Source organism: Cebidichthys violaceus, unplaced genomic scaffold (genome assembly GCF_023349555.1).
Source record: "Cebidichthys violaceus isolate CVI_PGR_0920_01 unplaced genomic scaffold, fCebVio1.0.p SCAF_7, whole genome shotgun sequence".
Classification (NCBI taxonomy): Eukaryota; Metazoa; Chordata; class Actinopteri; order Perciformes; family Stichaeidae; genus Cebidichthys; species Cebidichthys violaceus.
In genome coordinates, this window is record NW_027176927.1 from 13,589,328 (window position 1) to 13,607,938 (window position 18,611).

General features: G+C 41.0%; 1 protein-coding gene across 4 annotated transcripts in view; it reads right to left on the reverse strand.

Moving 5' to 3' along the window:
• ptprub (protein tyrosine phosphatase receptor type Ub) overlaps positions 1-18,611 on the reverse strand; it is a 145,284-nt gene that overhangs the window by 68,329 nt on the left and 58,344 nt on the right. For all 4 annotated transcript variants that reach the window (XM_068735243.1, XM_068735242.1, XM_068735241.1 and 1 more), the window contains exon 3: positions 1,418-1,689. In XM_068735243.1, the coding sequence (XP_068591344.1) occupies positions 1,418-1,689 (272 nt within the window). The remainder of the gene's footprint in view (positions 1-1,417; positions 1,690-18,611) is intronic.

Sequence of the window (18,611 nt, forward strand, 5' to 3'; positions counted from 1 at the left end):
ATCGATAGCCTTCTCATGTCTGTGCTTGATATGAAGTGAGAGCCAAGAGGCGATTAGCTGAGCGTAGAATAGTGACTGGAAACGGTGAAAACAATGAACCTGTCTCTGTCCAAAGGTAAAAAAGGAAATAACATACCAGAACCTAAAGCTGGTATGTGAATCAAATCAACATGTTGTATCTAGTTTGTTTAAATCTGTACAAAAACATCTGCCTGTCAACCTCACGGTGACCACCAACATCCAGGAAGTCACTGCTTCCAGACAAGAAGTAGTCGAGCTAATAACTCTGTAAAACCACAACTTGTTGTTCTTACACAACCGTTTGTGTAAGGATTAAATACATTTGATTTAATTAATGAGCTTTAGAGGTGCTGGTAGGCTAGTCTTAATGCTAAGCTGTGCAAAAAAATGTTCTGGCATTATAGCGTGCAGATATGAGTGGTAGCAATCTTTTCATCTAAAGCTCAGCAATAAAGCAAATCAGCATATTCCCCAAAATGTCTGACTTTTCCTTTCACAATCCCATGAGGCTTTGACAGTGTACCAGTGGTTGAAACAAAGTTATCGCCATTGTACTTTGGTCAAAGTGCCACGGTGTTTAAATATTCTTCTAACGTGTTGGTGTGTTTCTGTATGTATATTGCATCTCTGATCTCATTTTAAGATCATGTGATGTTGGTAGAACAGTGGCAGCCTACATCTAGCCCTCTGTTTATACAAAGGACTCTCTTTTCTTTTACATAGTGAAGGTCAGATCTTGCAGAGCAGAATAGAATTTAATTAAGTTGGGGGGATTGACAGTTCTTGATAAAATGCACAGTAGTCAACTTAATTGCTTTTTGACAGCTCCGCAGCGTTTGCAGGAAAAATAAATTGGATTAATAGATGGATATCCCTCGTGCTCACCTGACTATGCCATCTACAGACCACAGCACACCAGGCACCAGCAGTAGATGCCAGTCAATGTCTGTCTACTACGAGTAGGCAGTGATATGTCGTGCAAATTGTTGGAGTCGGCTGAATACACAGTACACAGGCCTCAGTGGGGGAAATCTCTACCAGGCATGCCCACAAGAGAACTAGTTAGGGCCCTCGAGCACTAACGTTGGCTAGATTCACAAGGGAATCCATGCTAATTAAATTGCAAATGCAAGTAGTTAACACCAGATTCACCTTGAGGCTAAAATGAGTGGTGATCAACAGAGTTTTACTGTGTACCATTTTTCATCTGAGCAAGATGTCGGTACATGGGTCTGCAGATCTTAATCACGGAAATGAAACATCTCTTGACTGTTAACTTCCTCAGTGTCAGAGGAGCATCTTGTTTCATTAACACATCATGAAATCAAGGACCCATTAGTCACTTCATCACATGTAAGAGTACAGAATCTCAACCTGGGAGTGACGGAGTTTGTACCTGGTATTCATTAGGCCAGAAGGTGCTGACTGCCAGCTCAACCTGGTGCCACTGCTTGGCATGAGACCCCGATATGTTCCAAACCGGACTGCCGAGTGGACCCCCGTTGACTCGAACATACGCCCGCAGGGCCCCCGGGCTGTGGCCATCACGACTGTACAGGAAGTAACTGAACTGGACGCAGTGCGTGTCATTTTCACTCAGCGTCTGCAGCAACAGCTGAGCACGATGACCCACGGCATGCTGGGAAGAGTTCACCAACATATAGGATCCTGGAAGGAAGAGAAGAAATGCATCAGTTTAATTTTAGTATTACAACTTAGTGGGTCATCGCAACAGTTTATCACTTCTATACGTCAGAAACAGACGCCATCAACAAGTTGTGGCAAGTAAGCATACACACAAACAGTTACCAAGCAGCTTAAATGCCTGCGGTGTTGAAGCACCCTAAATTGGAAATTGAAAGCAGCCAAACAGACACTAGCAATGCCCGTCTTTCCACAGGCAGTAATAACTTTTTGGTCAGTGTTTTATTATTCAAGGTTTACGAAGAAATATTTGAAGTATTTACAATTTATTTACTGTGTTGTTTTCTTTCAAAAATGAGAGCCAATAAAGGAGACATAATGTACTATAAGTGTGCACTACGCATTATGTAGTAAGATTTACATATCTGAAACGGACTGGAGTTAATAAATATACATTGATTATTGAATTAATCAGTTCATAATTTAACCTAAAGTTAAACTTGAATAACAGAAAATGAAAATGAATCACTATAAGATCAAATTAATTACAATCAATACAGTAAGAAAAAAAGCAGGAAATATACATAATGTAAAAATGTATTGTATGTATTCAGAATGAGTATAGATTACTTACACCAGTCTTTATATTGTGAATATGTCCATAGCACAGGTTTTCAATTGTTACTAGATTTACAGATAAATGTTGGCGGTTTGTATATGAGCCATTGAGGGATTTGTGTTAAGCAGACTCATATGAACCAAGGCAAACTTGTCACAAAGGAACAAATCTGCAGTTAACCACTCTAAGCAGGGTGAATCCACAAGAAGGAAAAATGAAGTTATTCTTCCCAAACTCATTGTGTAATGTGTATGCGGTTGATAACCGCAAAAGAATTGTGCCCTGTTGAATAAAACGACACAATCTGTGCTGGCTAAGGCACTAGTGAATACTGGAGGGAGACACAGAGAACAAGTGAGAGATGGAAGAAAAAGCCGACAGCCTAAGCGAGAGAAAGTTTTTCCCTCTGCAAGGTGACGTCGAGGTAGGAAACGAGATTCACAACCCCCCCCAAAGCCTCCTCTAATCAGGATAACATAACCCCATTGCCCTTTGCCTAGCATCTGTCCCGCCTTGAGTCTGTGCCCGCTAACGTGATTAGCACAACAATGTTGGGAGACCTTCCTGTGTACTCACATAATCAAGCCTGTTGTCTTTGTACGCCAAGGTCTTTCTGTTCTCAGTCAGAAATGAGCCCGAGAGACCAGACAGACACAGCCTTGGCGCCAGGTGTCCTGAAGACATTTATTCTCCACTCAGATGTGAATGCTGGATTGCCAGACAGATAATTCTTAACATCCCACACAGTGTGCGCCTCTCAACTGGGAAGCATCCTCAACACACACTTTACTGTTTTCACACCTTTCCAACAACTCACCATGCAAACACAAGTACAGCAGTACAAGTTATGAGTAGGGAACCTGTATATGCTATCCGGGCACAAGAAAAAAAACTTGCTCTTGTCTTCCTCTCCATTGACTGTGACAAGTGATCGAGTCGTCTGCTTCTTTACCAGCACTACTGAGAAAGTGTTAATTACCTCTTTAAGTGCAAATAATACAAAGCACCTAAATCCACAGGCTGATGTTTTACATAATGAAAATTAGATCCACAACCCTTAACCCCGCGCTATAAAGGAAGTTTAACTGAGAAGCGCAGAGAAGTAGGGACGGTCATTAGCTGGAGGCTAGAGTAGCGGCCTTTACTGCAAAGCCCTATTGCCCTGCAGCCCACTGTCAACCGCCCCTGATTTGTGTCTCGTCTCGGCTGAGGATCTCTGCACTCTCATTTCGCATTGCTTAATTAGATCTTTCAGAATCTGTATCCTCTCCTGCACCCTCAAGGCTCCCGAGGGACTCATAAGATAATAGCAAAGGGCTGAAGTGCTTCAGCCATAGTGTCCTCACTGCTGGTTATTCTCTGGATACGTGCCCCTTGTTGTATGTATATATATATATATATATATATATATATATATATATATATATATATATAGACATCATTAACACCTTTCTGTTGACTTTGCATTTACTATAATGTCACGTGGGGAAATGTGAAGCAGTCATTTTGCCGCCCTCTAACCTCTTTTGAGATTCAAATCAAAGATAGGTGAAGTCACACAATAAATAGGGTGCTGTATGTGAGTGCATATGATGTATGAAAATGAAAATGTCCATGAATTAAACATTATGGCAAAATAAATCGAGGTCCTGGACACATTCTGTGCAGTAATTCAGATATATTGTGAGATAATCAATGGCAGCCCATTCAATATTGACATTATGCATCATTTCGGTTCATGTAATTTGGCAACGTTTGTACCCAAGGAGTGAAAAAATTTAATAAATATAAAGCTAACGAATTATTGGGAAGATAGTTTACCTTAATTCAACAAATATTCCTGCAAAGCATGTTTTATTTAATAAATAAATCATCTTTGTTTTCTTGGTTTCAATACATACATATTTTAGGAAACTATTTTTTTTTCTATTTCCTGAATGTCCCATCTAGGGCTGCAACTTTTTTGATGAACTGATTTAATATGCAGTTTCTTAAAATGACAGAAAATATTGAAAAATGTCCAAGGTTACATCTTGATATTGTTTGTTTTTTACGACCAACAAAAACACCTCGGAATTGAATTCTTTGATATTTTCAAGATACAAAACAGGTAAAAGCAGCAAATCCTCACATTTAGACTGGACCTTCTTCGGCAAAGGACTAGTGAATATTAACCTTAAGGTCAGTCAATTTATCCCTACCTTGACATAGGGAAACTCTGAATAACTATCTTTAAAAAAGCTGGGGTGATTAAGAACGGGTTACCATAAAGAAAAGAAGAGGTCAAGGTGACTGTTGCTGACTTGCGTGCACCAAGTAATGACGTTCTACAACTTTCTATGAAAAGCACTCCTCAACTGAAAGTTGTTATTATTAATTCCATGATTGTGCACTTTGACTGTAACTTTCAGTATGTCATCAGCACTGGACTCCATAAGTTTGTCTTGTAGGTGAGTTCTGTGGCACTAAATTCAATTACCCTCTTGTGTAACAGGTACATCAGTGTAACAGCAATACTTGATACAAGACATTAAACTCTAAAAACAAGATATTCCTAGGATTGTTTTCTTTATATTTGCTTCTGAAACATATTAAGACAGCATTTATTATGATAAACCTGTTGACCTTAAAAATAATCTGCTCAGTGGCTTGAAGAAATCTGAAAATGGTGTGACTGTGGAATGGGATACTCTTCTATTCACTGTATACCTTCCAAGGGAGGTATTTTTGGGGAAAAACGATTTACTTCATATTTAAAAACTTAAAAAAAAACAATGTCACTAAAACGTGCTTGCTGCTGGTTCTGGACACGTCTGCTTGATTGAATCTCCACCTTTGATGTGGTTGACAGTACCTTGGCTGGGCTTGCTGAATGCTAGCAGAAGCTTTTCAGTTGTCAAGACGTCCACATCTGCCTCCCACGCCTGTGGTGTTACCCCAGAGTCAATGTTAGGGCCACTGCTATTTTCTGTCCAAATGCATTTCATAGACTAATGTTGTTGTGCCATTTATTATCAAATATAAAACAACCTGATAATACGTTTCCCCTAATTCCTTTGTTTTGAACATCAAGTCACTTAAGTAGTATATTCCTTGTTGCTCAAGCTGAGGGTCAAAGCCAAATTTGAATTTCTTGGTTTTAATACCTACATAATGTAGAATTAGCTGATTTTTTTCTTTTTCCTGTCAAATGTTCTATATAGGGCTGCAACTATTTCGATTAAGTAATGTATTGTGTCGTTAACAACATTAAATAAAGAAGTCTAAGGTTATTTCTTAATATTGTTTGTTTTGTTGGAGCAACATTCCAAAATACAATGGTATTGAATTTTTTTCCATGCTCTCATATCCTCTAACAATGAAGGCTTCAGCACAATGAAAATCGCCCACCTCTAACTTATTCAAAATGTAGATAGAGGACAAGAAAACAGCCGCCCCACCACTCTTGCCTCCTGCTGTAAGTTTTAGAATTGATTTTAAGATGTGACTGATAACTTTTAACACTCTACATGGTCAGACTCCCAGGTACATTATAGATATGTCAATCCCACAAGAGTCGCAGGGCAGCCTAAGATAGAGGTCTTCTGGTTGTTCCAACAAATTGCCTGATTACCAAGAGAGGCCTTTTCAATCACGGGCTCCAAGGTTTAAATCTAGATACATGGGCACATCAGGCTAAAACCAAAAGAATCTGTCTGATTGTTCTCCTGGATTTACTAGGTCACTGTCTTTGTGTAACAAGCTGTTATTGTTGTTGTATTTGTCATATTTGTAATCTTATCATATTTCCATTCTGTTTTTCATGCATATAACTGTTTACATTCTCATTGGAAGGTAAATGCTGGAAAATAAGTGTAAACTAAATCAGATCAAGCTTTAGTGTTTTGAGCCACCGTGCATGCCCCCCACACACTAGGCAGCACCTTTCATAAACGATCCTCCAAAGCACCGTGAAATCTGATAAAGTTCCATCCATCCATTGAGGCCCCTCCCAAGGGCAAAAAAACATCCATAACAAGATTAGGACTGATCCAGCACATCATAATTCACAAGGAGCACAGCTGGACTACAACCTGGTCACAGGCTGTAGGTGACACTATCTGTGGCAAGCCACAACAGATCAAAAAGGTAGAGGAGGGCCATAAACAGAGGGTGGGGTTTGAGTTGTGCCACATTGATAGATTAAGTGGGGTCACAAACAGGGAAAGTGCAAATAAGACGCCGAGTTGTTAACGATGGAGATGTGAAAATAATACAGGGGAAACACTATGAAAGCAGAAGGCTAACGCATCATTTTTCTATTACTTTTCCTCCTGTGTAAAATGTACAGAGCCTTTCTCTGTATGACCCATTCAGATAAACTTTGTTCCTATGGCATCCAAGGCCAGAGTCCAAGAAATCTCAGCTACAAAAGAAACTGGAGAGAGCAGAGGTCTGAATATACAGGGATCAGTGGTTGTGTTAGGGTTTAGGAGGCGTCCTTGATGCTGCTTGCTGTATCATTACTGGCCAGCTCTCAGCACATTGGCCTTGATGCTCGTCTTTTCACCACGCGCCTTCATTCTGCCCTGTACTCTGTTCTGAGAAGGTCATGTGGGATTTCAGACTCAATCTCTGAGGTTCTGATGTCCCAAAACTGTCTGTTTATTAGCTGCTGTCCACAATAACCTTCAGTACAAATAAATGAGTAAATAAATAAATAAAACAGAGCTCGGGCCATTGCCCTGAAAGGCACATTTGTGTTGTCATTTCCCTGATGTTTGGTCTCCCCCTGGAAAAACCGGCTCACAAATGTAAAATTGCCTCATCATGTGGTGAAATTGTTCACGGAGCAATAAGAGCTCTCAGTGGAAGACGCTGCAATCACAGACATAAACACCTTGTCGCTAACATCAGGCGTTAATGTGTTTACTGCCCATCACTGTACAAAGGAAATGACTAAAAAAATGATTATTTGCTGTGTTTTTTTGCCTGTCTGACCTCATAGATAATTTAAGGAAAGCCTGGAGGTATGTTTAAAAAAAAAAACTAAAAAAAAACCAACATAAACAGAGGACTGGATAAAAAGAAACCCGTTGAGAGGAGGGACAAGTTTCCTTCCTAATGGAAGATCTCACACAGGGACAGTGCAATAACAAGACATCACACAGGCTTAATCGACTTATCACAATGACACACAATGACAGCGTTCCAACTGGGAATCTGAGGCTGACCTTATACTCCAAAAGAAATCAGCAGAACAGTTTTCTCTAAACATCAGCAGTCATTTTGCTGGCAGATTTTCTTAGCTACAGCTAGCTGGTTTATCAAGCCAACATTAACACCATGAGACACTTTTGTTGATTTGTTTTCTGTTTTGGAAAGATTAAAAAGACACCGCCTGGCACGTCGCCTAAACATGTCAAGAATTCCAAAACCTGACCGGCCTGCCGTGCCTTGTTACCGTTGCTAAGCTATGACTGGACAATCACTATTAGGGGGAGGGGTTTAGCAACCGGTCAATCCTGTGATGTTACAAAGGCTTACGTTAATCATACGTTTTCTGAACCAAAATTTAACATTAACTAACAGATCACAAGTCTGCTCACACACACACACCATAATGTTAGACAAGTGAGAACATTGGTGTTGGCTGCATAGAACCCTTGTCCATAGCAGCTGGATCAATAGAGCACCCTACCAGCTTTGCATATGGGCATGAAGGACTGACAGGTTTTCCATTCCCAAGGCTGACACACCACCTGAGGAGCGTGACCTAATCTCATTTTCACCCCCTCATTCATACTATCATTCACAGCTCCACCTCCGTCATACTCGTTCTCTCCCGTTCAAATCATTTTTCATTATCATCACCGTCATCCATCAAGCAGATTTTCTCTCCGGCAACCTTAAAATATTCAAAGTGTAGAATAGGTATTGACATTTTCTGTTCTTTGAAACTATCCCGCCCCTCTGGCTCTGGTATTTCTTATTGACCAGAGATCAATTTCAAATGACATCTCCTCAGTCATTTATTTCTAAACGTTAACGGAACAGTATTCACTTCATCAACTCATCGTTTTTCATCTCTGCACAGTCTGTCCTGACTGGACTTTACTTTAGAGCATTTTGAGACCTACACCCTATGTCCTCATTTTATGACTTCACTATTCTCCTAAGCTTTTAATTTAAAATTTAAAAACAGATCAAGTGACAGAAAGGAAAATATTGAATTAGGCTGTGCGGCGCCACGGGACACTCTTAACCTTTTACCAATACATTTCCTTTGTCTACAGTCCGAACAACCCATCCTCAAATTCTGCTTTTGACTTTGTCTTATCATTTTAAGCCAGAGCTGCGACTGTTTTCTCTGCAGGTCTGTATCGCCTCAAGTGGAGGGCCAGCAGACCATTACCAACGCCTCCGGGGACAGCCTGGTGCGCACAGGATAGAAACGGAGAGTGAGATAGAGTAGGGGGGCCAGCTGAGGACTGATGTTTGAGCAGAAAATAAATGAAATACAAGTGCCGCTATTGTCGAAGTAGCCTGTGCCTTCCAGCGTTTGAGAGAGATGAGGCCATGTCAGCAAGTACTGTTGTCTTTTTTTTCCCAAGGAGAGAGGGGGGAAAGAGGGAAGGTGCAATTTCTCAACAGTCTGCTTGCGTTGACCTTTTGAATTGTCCTCCAGGCGGTTCAGGATCAACTGGCAGATTTGCCCAGGAGAGAGGCGGATCAGTGGACACATGACAAAAGAGAGGAAGGAAAGAAGGAAGTAATATGTACACTATACCAGTCTGTTTGTCATCACCTAATACAACTTTCATAAAAAACACACATTAAATGGGCTGTGTCAAAAAAAAACACCATTAACCTCATTCACCACAAACTATACACAGATATAGACACTCAGTGGTTGTGGTATAGTACTATTGTAGTACTCTATACCGAGCAGTAAATTGCGATTTTAGACACTGAGCATTATCATTTTGCGTCTGACTGACAGATGTTGCACAGCTGTAATTAGGTATTGACTCATTGTTAGCGTAAGTAGTGGGCATAGCATGACCACTGCTTTTTATTATTTCCATTGTGAGAATTTCTGAGGGCACTATGTCGAGCATGAAATTCACACTCACAATTTGGACACACACAAAGTGGCGTACAGTTAGTGCGCTATATAATAAACCCACACAGTTGAGCTTCTAATTCACCTCACACACAAACTGCTGCACACAAAGGGCATACCTCTAATACGATCGGATACTGTTACGAGTAACCACAACGTTAATTGTGCAGGGGTCTAGGGGTCAAGGCACTGACGGTGAACCACAATGTCCTCAGTTATAATATTGCTGGAGCACAAAGTATTTTTGATATTTTAAGACCGAGAGTGCTCCAATCCTTAGTAAGTTATAATTTGTGTGGAAACCTTCAAAGAGCACTTGAAGGAAACTGACCTTCCAAATACCACACCATTAGTTCTTCCTCAATGCTTGAAAGTGTGCTAATCAGTAAAATCACCCACTGTAGTCCTGCATACTCTCCGCACTGCATGGTGCATGGTTGACCGACCGTTCTGTAGACTAAACCATATGCAAGTCCTAATAAGGACAGAGCATTTTGGAAATAGTGGAACTACTTATTTCTGTGTCAAGCCAAATCAACACAGAAATCACTCAGGATTAGCAAATAAATTTCCTGTGCAGGCATAGGTGACTCTGCAGCACCAGCTTTCCATCCGAACCACAGACAGACAGACAGACAGACAGACAGACAGAGAGAGAGACAGACAGAGGTAATGTCTGCTGCAGACTGGTGAGCACCAAAAGAAAATCCTTTACATATTTGCCCAGATTTTTACCATATGACTGAAATTAGTAACTCATTAAAAGAGATTAGTTCAGCTTTCCAGAAATGCAAATGAATAGAATAGTTGGAAACTTGTCTTTTAAAGCATTCTGAATTGTTACAATTCAGAAGACCTCAAAACTGAGCTGTCAAGACACCATTGATCTGTAACTTCAGCTTTGTTGATCGGTCCAAGAAGTGATTTGTAGGGCAGGTTCTGCAGCAGAGGCAGTTCAACTAGCAGCAAACAATGAGCCATAAACGCTTGTAATATTTGGTTAAATGAAGCACCTCAAAAAACCATTGAAATGCCACCTCGTGTTTGTTTGCCTTTGCTGTCATTTTTGCGTCAATGTCTCTGCCGAATGCCCTCACTTCATCTATGTATCCGCTTAGACACTTGTGTGAAATTGTCACATTGTCACATTGGCATATTATTTCTTGAGTAATGGCCAAAAATGTGTTTTGTGAGGTCAAAGTGACCATTGAACACCATTGGGATGACCTAGACTTTTCACATAAAATCAAATAATTTCATCCTCGAGTCCAGGTGGATGTTTGTGCTAAATTTTTGGAAGTTCCTTCCAGGTGTTTCTGAAATATCGCGTCCACAACAATGGATCGGACGTACATAAGACCACACCTACAATCCCAAAACATCCTCCGTCTACAGCTGTTGCTGGCGTAAATATTGTTCATAGTTTGATTGAGTGTAGTGCAAAAAGGTTAACGAAGAGCTCACACTCTAAGCTTTACAGGAGCTTGCTACCTTTTGTTGCACAGTGTGCTCTATGACAGCATGAGCGCACACATGACAACCAGGATAAGGTCACCCCTGGCGGCTCTTAAGGTTGGTCAGAGATGTAATCAACCGTGTGTTCAGGCTATAACCTCTACAACAGACAGACAAACTGGATAACCAAGAGGCCCTGATTAATTTTGTCTCCATTCAGTCTGTAAAAAAAAAAAAACAGAAAGAAAGTTGCTCACCAATGAGCCATGCATCACCATTAGCAGTCTGGTCAAAGTGCATGCCCATACTGCTGTTCTGCAGAATGAACATGTTATAGAGCCCTCCAGGCCAGCACTAAACTGTGTTTAGCCTATTGAAACTGGCATCATAAATTAACTGTATGATAATCAAAAGGAAAGTGTTTATAATTGAGAAATGGAAAGGCTATGGATATGGAATTTTAATGTTCATGTTTATTGCTCCAGTGGACAGCAATCACCTGCAAATACCTTTTGTTTTGCATCTGTGCAATGCTGTTATAAGAATTTGACTAATCCTGGTTCACATTTGGGAGCATGCAGCGGACGGGCTGCAGTGATCAACCACACTGGATACATTGCATTACATTACAGTCATTTAGCAGACGCTTTTATCCAAAGCGACTTACAATAAGTGTATTCAACACAGGTATTCAAGAGAACTACTAGTCACCAGAAGTCATAAGTGCATCTCCTTTTTTTAAAACAAGCATCTAAGAGCATAAACCAGAGCAAAAGTACAGTGCAAAAACAAACCAATACAAATACAATAAGTGCAACAAACTAATATGAATACAATAAGTGCTAAGTGGAAGGCTCAAGGTACTACTTCTTGAAGATAGCTGCCTAGTACTTCTAGTACATACTGGAGGCCAGGAAAGCTGACAAAATAACACACTCTAAACATGTGGAGAAAGAGGCTGGGACCTTGTTGTAGTCCTGCTGAGCTTTGGCTCCAGGGTGTTGCAGAAATCCATACACCTCGTCCTTTAGCACTCAACAGCACTTTATCAGCCAGTCATCACCCTCGGAGAACACATCGCACAGCCCTGAAAGACATGCTTCCTCCCTATAGCGCAATTAGCCCGGAGCTTCCAAAACAGCAAATATAATATTGATAAGTGCTGCGCTTCACTGTGGTTCATAGGTCTTTTTATATCCCCATCCATCACAATCAATAGATAGGATATTTTCTGCATGAGGTGAGGGAACTGCCATTTAAAAGTTTGGAATCTCCTGCCACAAAAGCTTGATTGGTTACAGACAGATGGCAGACAGGACTTTCTTCGTTTGGTGTCTGCATTGTTCAGTTTTTTCTACAGTATGTTTAAATTGCAATTACTCAAGTAAAAAAAGAAAAACACCAATATAACAGGTGATTCCAACTTTTGAACGGCATATGTAAATCAATAAGAGCTCAGACATAATTCATGCACAGTTTGTACTTCATGGATTTTGTATTTTGCATAAAAATCTAGTATTTATGGACACATTCATAGATTAACATTTACATAATATCTAATTATATGCATGTTAGATTAACTGTCGAGCATATGTTCAAACTCAGGTGCAACTCTCCGAGGTTATGGCTCCAGACAATACACATATGGCTCCTCATCGCTGCCCTACATTTAACACCTACAGGGTATTCACACATTCCTCTGTAAAGCCTGCCCATTTAGTTTCACTGCAGCATCCAGGCCTTGAGGGCTTCATCCCAGTTAGCAGTTCCCCTGTATAGTGGTGAGAAAACATATTGTCTCCCATCCTCACATTGCAGCTATATGCAAATTTGAATATTTTTATATTTCCTCAACTGTTGAATGAGTATAGGTTTAGTCGAGAGATCCATCTGACCTTCCTCCTCTGCTGGGATGCTTAAAACATGATCTTGGCCTTAGCTTTGACCTACTCTTTGTCCTGCCGCTCAGCACCCCAGGAGGAAGAAGATAAAATAGAACAAATTAATGGGGCTCCATTTATTCATTTTCTGTATGCCCCGTTGTAACAGAAAAGCTAAATTTAACATTGCTGCAATGGAAGACAACCTGTTCAGAGTTTTTTCCCCTGTCTCTTTCTGATATAGTCTGCGGTCAATTCTAGCCCCTGAGGGCCTAAAACAGGCTAGAGAAAACGAATGAACGAATAAATAAATAAATGAATATTAAATTTCTCGAGGATGACACTGCAAATCATACCAGCTAATGAGACCTGAGATAGAAGTTGTCCTCACTGGACATAGAGGACAGGCAGAGCGGCTTTGTGTCTACGACATTCAGAAAAGGAGAAGACAATCCAGCGACAGGCTTTTCTGATTAGATTTTCATTAGCCCCTTGTTATCAATGACTGATCCCATTAACAAGTCAGCATGGCGACATGCCCCTGTGGTAAACTGAGAGGCCCCCAGGGATGGTGGGCGCAGCCGCATAATAACGCACGCCATGGTTTGGTCATCTGTCTTGACACGAAGCTAATGAGATAGTCACGAGAGGAAATGAATGGCAGTTGGTGAATGCTGACAGCCTTGAAAGTATTTTTCAAAACACTTCCTGAGGAAAACATTATTGTCATACGACATGTACTTGAAAGATATTTGTAGTTTCTAAAGCTCCACTCGAATTCAACATTGTAGTGATTTAATTGTATGGCTCTAGGCACACTATATCCCAGGACTCAACAGTGATAAATCTGCATAATAAGCCATTCAAGCAAAACAACCTTATACACAATCTGCTCGTTTTCTCTCCACACGGACACGCAGACACACAGTTTGCACACATACTTTTACACCTAATCTTGAAATTCGTGTCACAGTGGTACCAACAGATGCAGCTTAAATGGCCTTCAGCATGCTTTTTAGTAATTACTCGGCTTGTTTAAAAGAGCCTTCACCAGTGCCATCAGCAAAGTTGTCCACCCACACTGTCCCTCCCAAAACACTTAAGTCCCAATAAACACTGCCAGCTTTTTCCCTGATGGATGTAAACACAGTTACAGTGCTCCAACAATGACAAAGCGTCTCTCCTGCTCTGCAGATTTGTGTTGTACAAGCAAGTTACCACGTCTGCAAACACTGGGTGGCATTTATTTAGTTGTACTCCCTGAATGAGCGCTGTGAACAATATCATTGCCATGTGGCAGCAAGAAGCTGTATAGAAATAGAGATTGTGTCCACTGCGTCACAGGAGGACTTTAGAAGCTGATAGATGGACAGGTGCCAAGCTCAGCCCAAGACGAGGCCACAGTCTAGTGTGGGATAGATAAATCTGGGGCCGACACTGATAGGCCGCAGAGTCATCATAATGACAGGCAGGCTGGAGCCAAAGGCAGGAGGCTGCAGTTACGCCCATCCCAGAGGTGTAATATGCTTGTGATTAACTGTCAATCCCCCCCTCCCATTTGGTGGGCAGACGTTCTATCTCAGTAAGAACCACTCGTCATTGTGACAGCTACTGTAGCCCTGACCTTGGCCTCCATCAAGAATACTGCAGACATATTCTAATAAATGTCCAGTGATATAAACAATAATACAGAACCATTTGAAATGTGTTTCTTTTGTCGTTTTCATCTGAGACACATATAAAGCGTCACAGCATGAAAAGTACAGGCGCAAATAATTTGCTGTGGATTCGGGGTAAATTAAGTTTAAATTAAGCATTTCAAATAAGAGACCACGTCAAATTGCTCAGCTGTAGCAGAAAATGTTTGTCTTCTTGCTGGTATAGTGCATGCTGGCTCACTGTCACACTCATGGCTCACTGGGACTGAACAGAACATCTGTGCTTTTATTTTTTACAATGACAAGTCACAATATCTGCTGTGAAAAAAAAGGTCTATAGCTCAAGGATTCTTTCTCACGTATCATCAATCACATACAACCCCTCCAGTCAACAGGTAACCTAACTGTTTTTCGCTGGCACCTCTTTCCAAAAACAATGTCAAACCTCACTGTCACACATTTTCATTGAAACTATTTTCTACTGAAGAAGTAGTCCCTATACATTTTAATATTAATGTTATTTTTTCATTTCTGTGAGCTCCACAAACTTCTATTCATCTCTATTGTGGGGATGACAGCAATTAGTGCTTAAATACATAAATACTATCTTGTCCAGGTGCTGAGCTCAAAACTGGAACTGTGATTTAGGCTTCCCATGGATTTGCAATACTGTAGAATGCTCCATTTCCTTTTTGTTAATTCTACTTCATTACAATTGAAAAAGTAGAATGTTTCAAGCTAAAATTGTCTCTTTGCCATGCCATGTATCAAAGTCAGGATAGAGGCAGAAATATCAGTTTGTCCAAAACTGAGCTAATAAAACCCAAACTATGTGTATGGCTTAGTACCTCTAAAGGTAAAAATCTTTTGAATGAATTTAATTGAGAGCCAACAGTGAAGATAGACAGGAAACATTGGGAGGGAGAGGGGGGGGGTACATGCAACAAAAGTCCCTGGCATTGCAGTTGTGTAGTAACCATTATACACAGGCACCATACTGAACCTTTATTAAGAGTGCCTCCGTTCCATTGAAGTGTCCCAATATACTGTGTGGCAGTGAGCGAGTATGAACAATAGCAGTGTCTTTTATAACTCCCTCAACTAAGTGGAAGGCAGACGTTTAACAGTAATTAATTAAACCTGTGATTTTCCTCCTTTGACATGTCAAAATTTCTGCTTTGAAAAAGGCCTATTAAGTTATACTTTATCGACCCTGAGATGGAAATTTGACCAATGCTTTTGACCCATCCTAACCGCCGGGCAGGATTACTCCCTACAGCCAGGCTCCACACAGAAAATGTTAATGTTTGAACTCTTACTGTGAAATGACAGTGTTGACCACTAGAGCCACTGTACCGCCAGTTAAGGCCAGCCGAGGAAAAATTAAACCCCTGAATATGCAGATATAGTAAGGATTTCAATATTCATACAGCAGCATTCTCAAGACGCACACTGCTCAGTGACTCAGTGGTTGCCACTTGATGAGAAAAGCCTGTTGGAAACAAACACCTGCTGGTACTATGGAAACTGTGACCACTAATTTCACCACCCTCTTTAAAACAATAGATGCTACATTTGTTCTCATAGATAAGTGTAGAACCTTTGTAATGACATGTATCTTTGGACAATGAATGGCCATCATCTATAACGGTTCTCCCATGCCTAAAAAAAACATCCGTATACAAAAGAAAAGCTGAGCCAGTTTTTAAGCGTGAAAGTGGTTTTGGTTTTTCAAAGCTTAGCAGAAAGTGTGCTTTTCTTCCGCTGTTTCTGTTAAAGGTCCCATCGATTACTACCTTTGCCAGCTGAAAGCAGTTTTTTTTTTTCTAGCCCTCTTTGTGGAGCCTGTCTGTGGTGTGACATCCTTGTCCTGACAACGAGACTATGTGAGAGGTTGAAAAAAAACAAAAACATCAGAGAAAAACAGAGACAAAGGCAGCAAAGCAGCACAGCCAAGTACTCACTGAGCCTTTGTTTTCATCACACTAGGTACGCAACTATGCACACTAAATACAATGAAGCGTGATTAAAGCAGACATGGAAAAAACTAATTTGAACTCCATTTTCCTCATGACTCTCTCTTGCTTTCTGCACCCTTCGCTACATGTAATCTGTTGCCCTTCTTTCTTTCCTTCAGTTTTTCCTCCAGTTTTATTTTTTTTATTCTTCTCCCAAGATTTAATTCAGTTTTGCAGTCTTATTCTCGGTTTATTCCTCTTTTATCTGTGTACCTTGAGGGAATTAATTAGAGCTGGTCACAGATGATGGGCTAGGCAGGGTCCAGTATTGTCAGGATTCTGTCCTCCAGCAAGGCACCAGCCTATTGGACTGAATATAAAGTCAATGCATGGTGAAACAAACACTTTTCACTTAACCTGTGTCTCTGTAAATGGACCATAGAGAAATAAGAAAACAATCCCTTCTGAACATGACCATATTGCATTCCTCTTGCTCTGCAAGTATCCTGTGGATCAGTTTTCTGTCGGGAATTTCATGCACGCAAACTTGTGAAATTTACAGAATGACGGTGTCGCCATCTCTGCAGTGCCTCTCTGGTAGTTTTTTTTTTTACAAATTTCACTTCAAAATAATCAATAAATCACATCACACATTCTCTGAAACTCTCCTGGTTTCTAAATCTCTACAGACATCTCAGACTCTATTTCTCCTCGTTGTCTGCCAGGGCTTTATCTCTTGCTTAAAAAGGATCAGAAACTGTCAACTGCCAAACTCTGAAGAGCAGCAGCGAGGCCATTAGGCAACCATGGAGTTTGCTGTGCTCGCTTCAAGAGGGTTTGCTAGAGCGCAGCTCTGAAAAGCCCTGCCAAGCCGCAGCCTAAGGGAGCTCCTGCAAGCTCAGGGCCCTACTTCTGCTTCTACATCTAGGCTGCCCTCATCAGCCAATGTGTCTGCCATCAACAATAGAGCCAGATGGACAGCGACCGAAGGACCCGTCGGCTGACTCTCCAGAAGACGCAGCCCAGAAGTAAAGCGTTCAGAAATAACTTTGTTAAGCCAGTAAGACCTTAGTTCTATGGGTTTGTACAGGTGCACAGGCATATAATCCTGGTGCTTGTTTCTATCCGGAGGAGGTTTGCTGAGCATGCATGTGCTTTTTATGGGCACACTCACACATGTGTGCTCTTTCACTTTGAAACCATGACCCTTGTTCACACCTGGAGGCTCCACAGTACAGTCACAGTCCACTGTGGACCAAAGCGTTATATTCCCTGTTCAGACTTTCAAAGAAAGGCTATAGACATTTTCGCTACAAGGATGTTTCCAAGACTTCACCAGGACATTGATTAAACTATCCACTCTACCATTTCATGCAGTACATCGATTCTGAGTATGTAAGAGATGCTGAAGATACAGTATTTCACCCTCATATTAATGGCAATATACTAGGTATAATCAAGTCATAGAGAAATCACTTTTATTGTTTTAAGATGTTAATAAAATATGAAATGTCACATGAGACAGTTAATTCAAAATGTATAATCAATTCACTGCAGTCTCTCAGTGAGGAAGAGTCAAACATCAACCAAAGGACTGTTTGTATTTAGAGATTTAGAGGAATGCTGGAGGCAGAAGGATTTTGTGTGGTCCAGTCTGATGCGACGCTCGTCTATTTTGCGATTAATGTACCTGACAGACAGAGCTGGGACCGTGCCCACTTATGTCACACAAGTTTTCTAAAAGCCTTATGCGGTTATTTTCCGTATTCCAAAAGAGACCAAATGCCAAGCGTGCCTGAAAGAGAACAGACTGTACATTTCTGTGGTGCCGCGACCTGCCAAGTGTCCCAGGGCGTGAGGTCTCCATGAGATGAAGCACAGCAGAGCCGCAGGGAAGAATAGCAAAAAAGGACAAGCCTGAAAGCCAGCAGCATTAGAGACAAGCCTTTGAACTGGAGAGTGGGCTAAACCTTCACGCTGAAGACGTCAGAAGGAGGATTTACAGCTGCACCCTGCCACTGTAAACAACCAGGCATGGACCATGTGTCCATCCACATAACTTATACATATATATAGAATATCTCCTGCAGGGTATTATTCTAACACACACTGTATACTCATTCTCACACACATGCACTCACAAACACAGTAATTATACTGTATCCAGCTCACACGCTTATATGTAGGAGCATATTTAAGCCTTTCCTCGTCTTTGAAGTGTTCTTCTGCTCCTCTTGGTAGTGTAAAGAGGTTCGACCCGCAAAACCCATG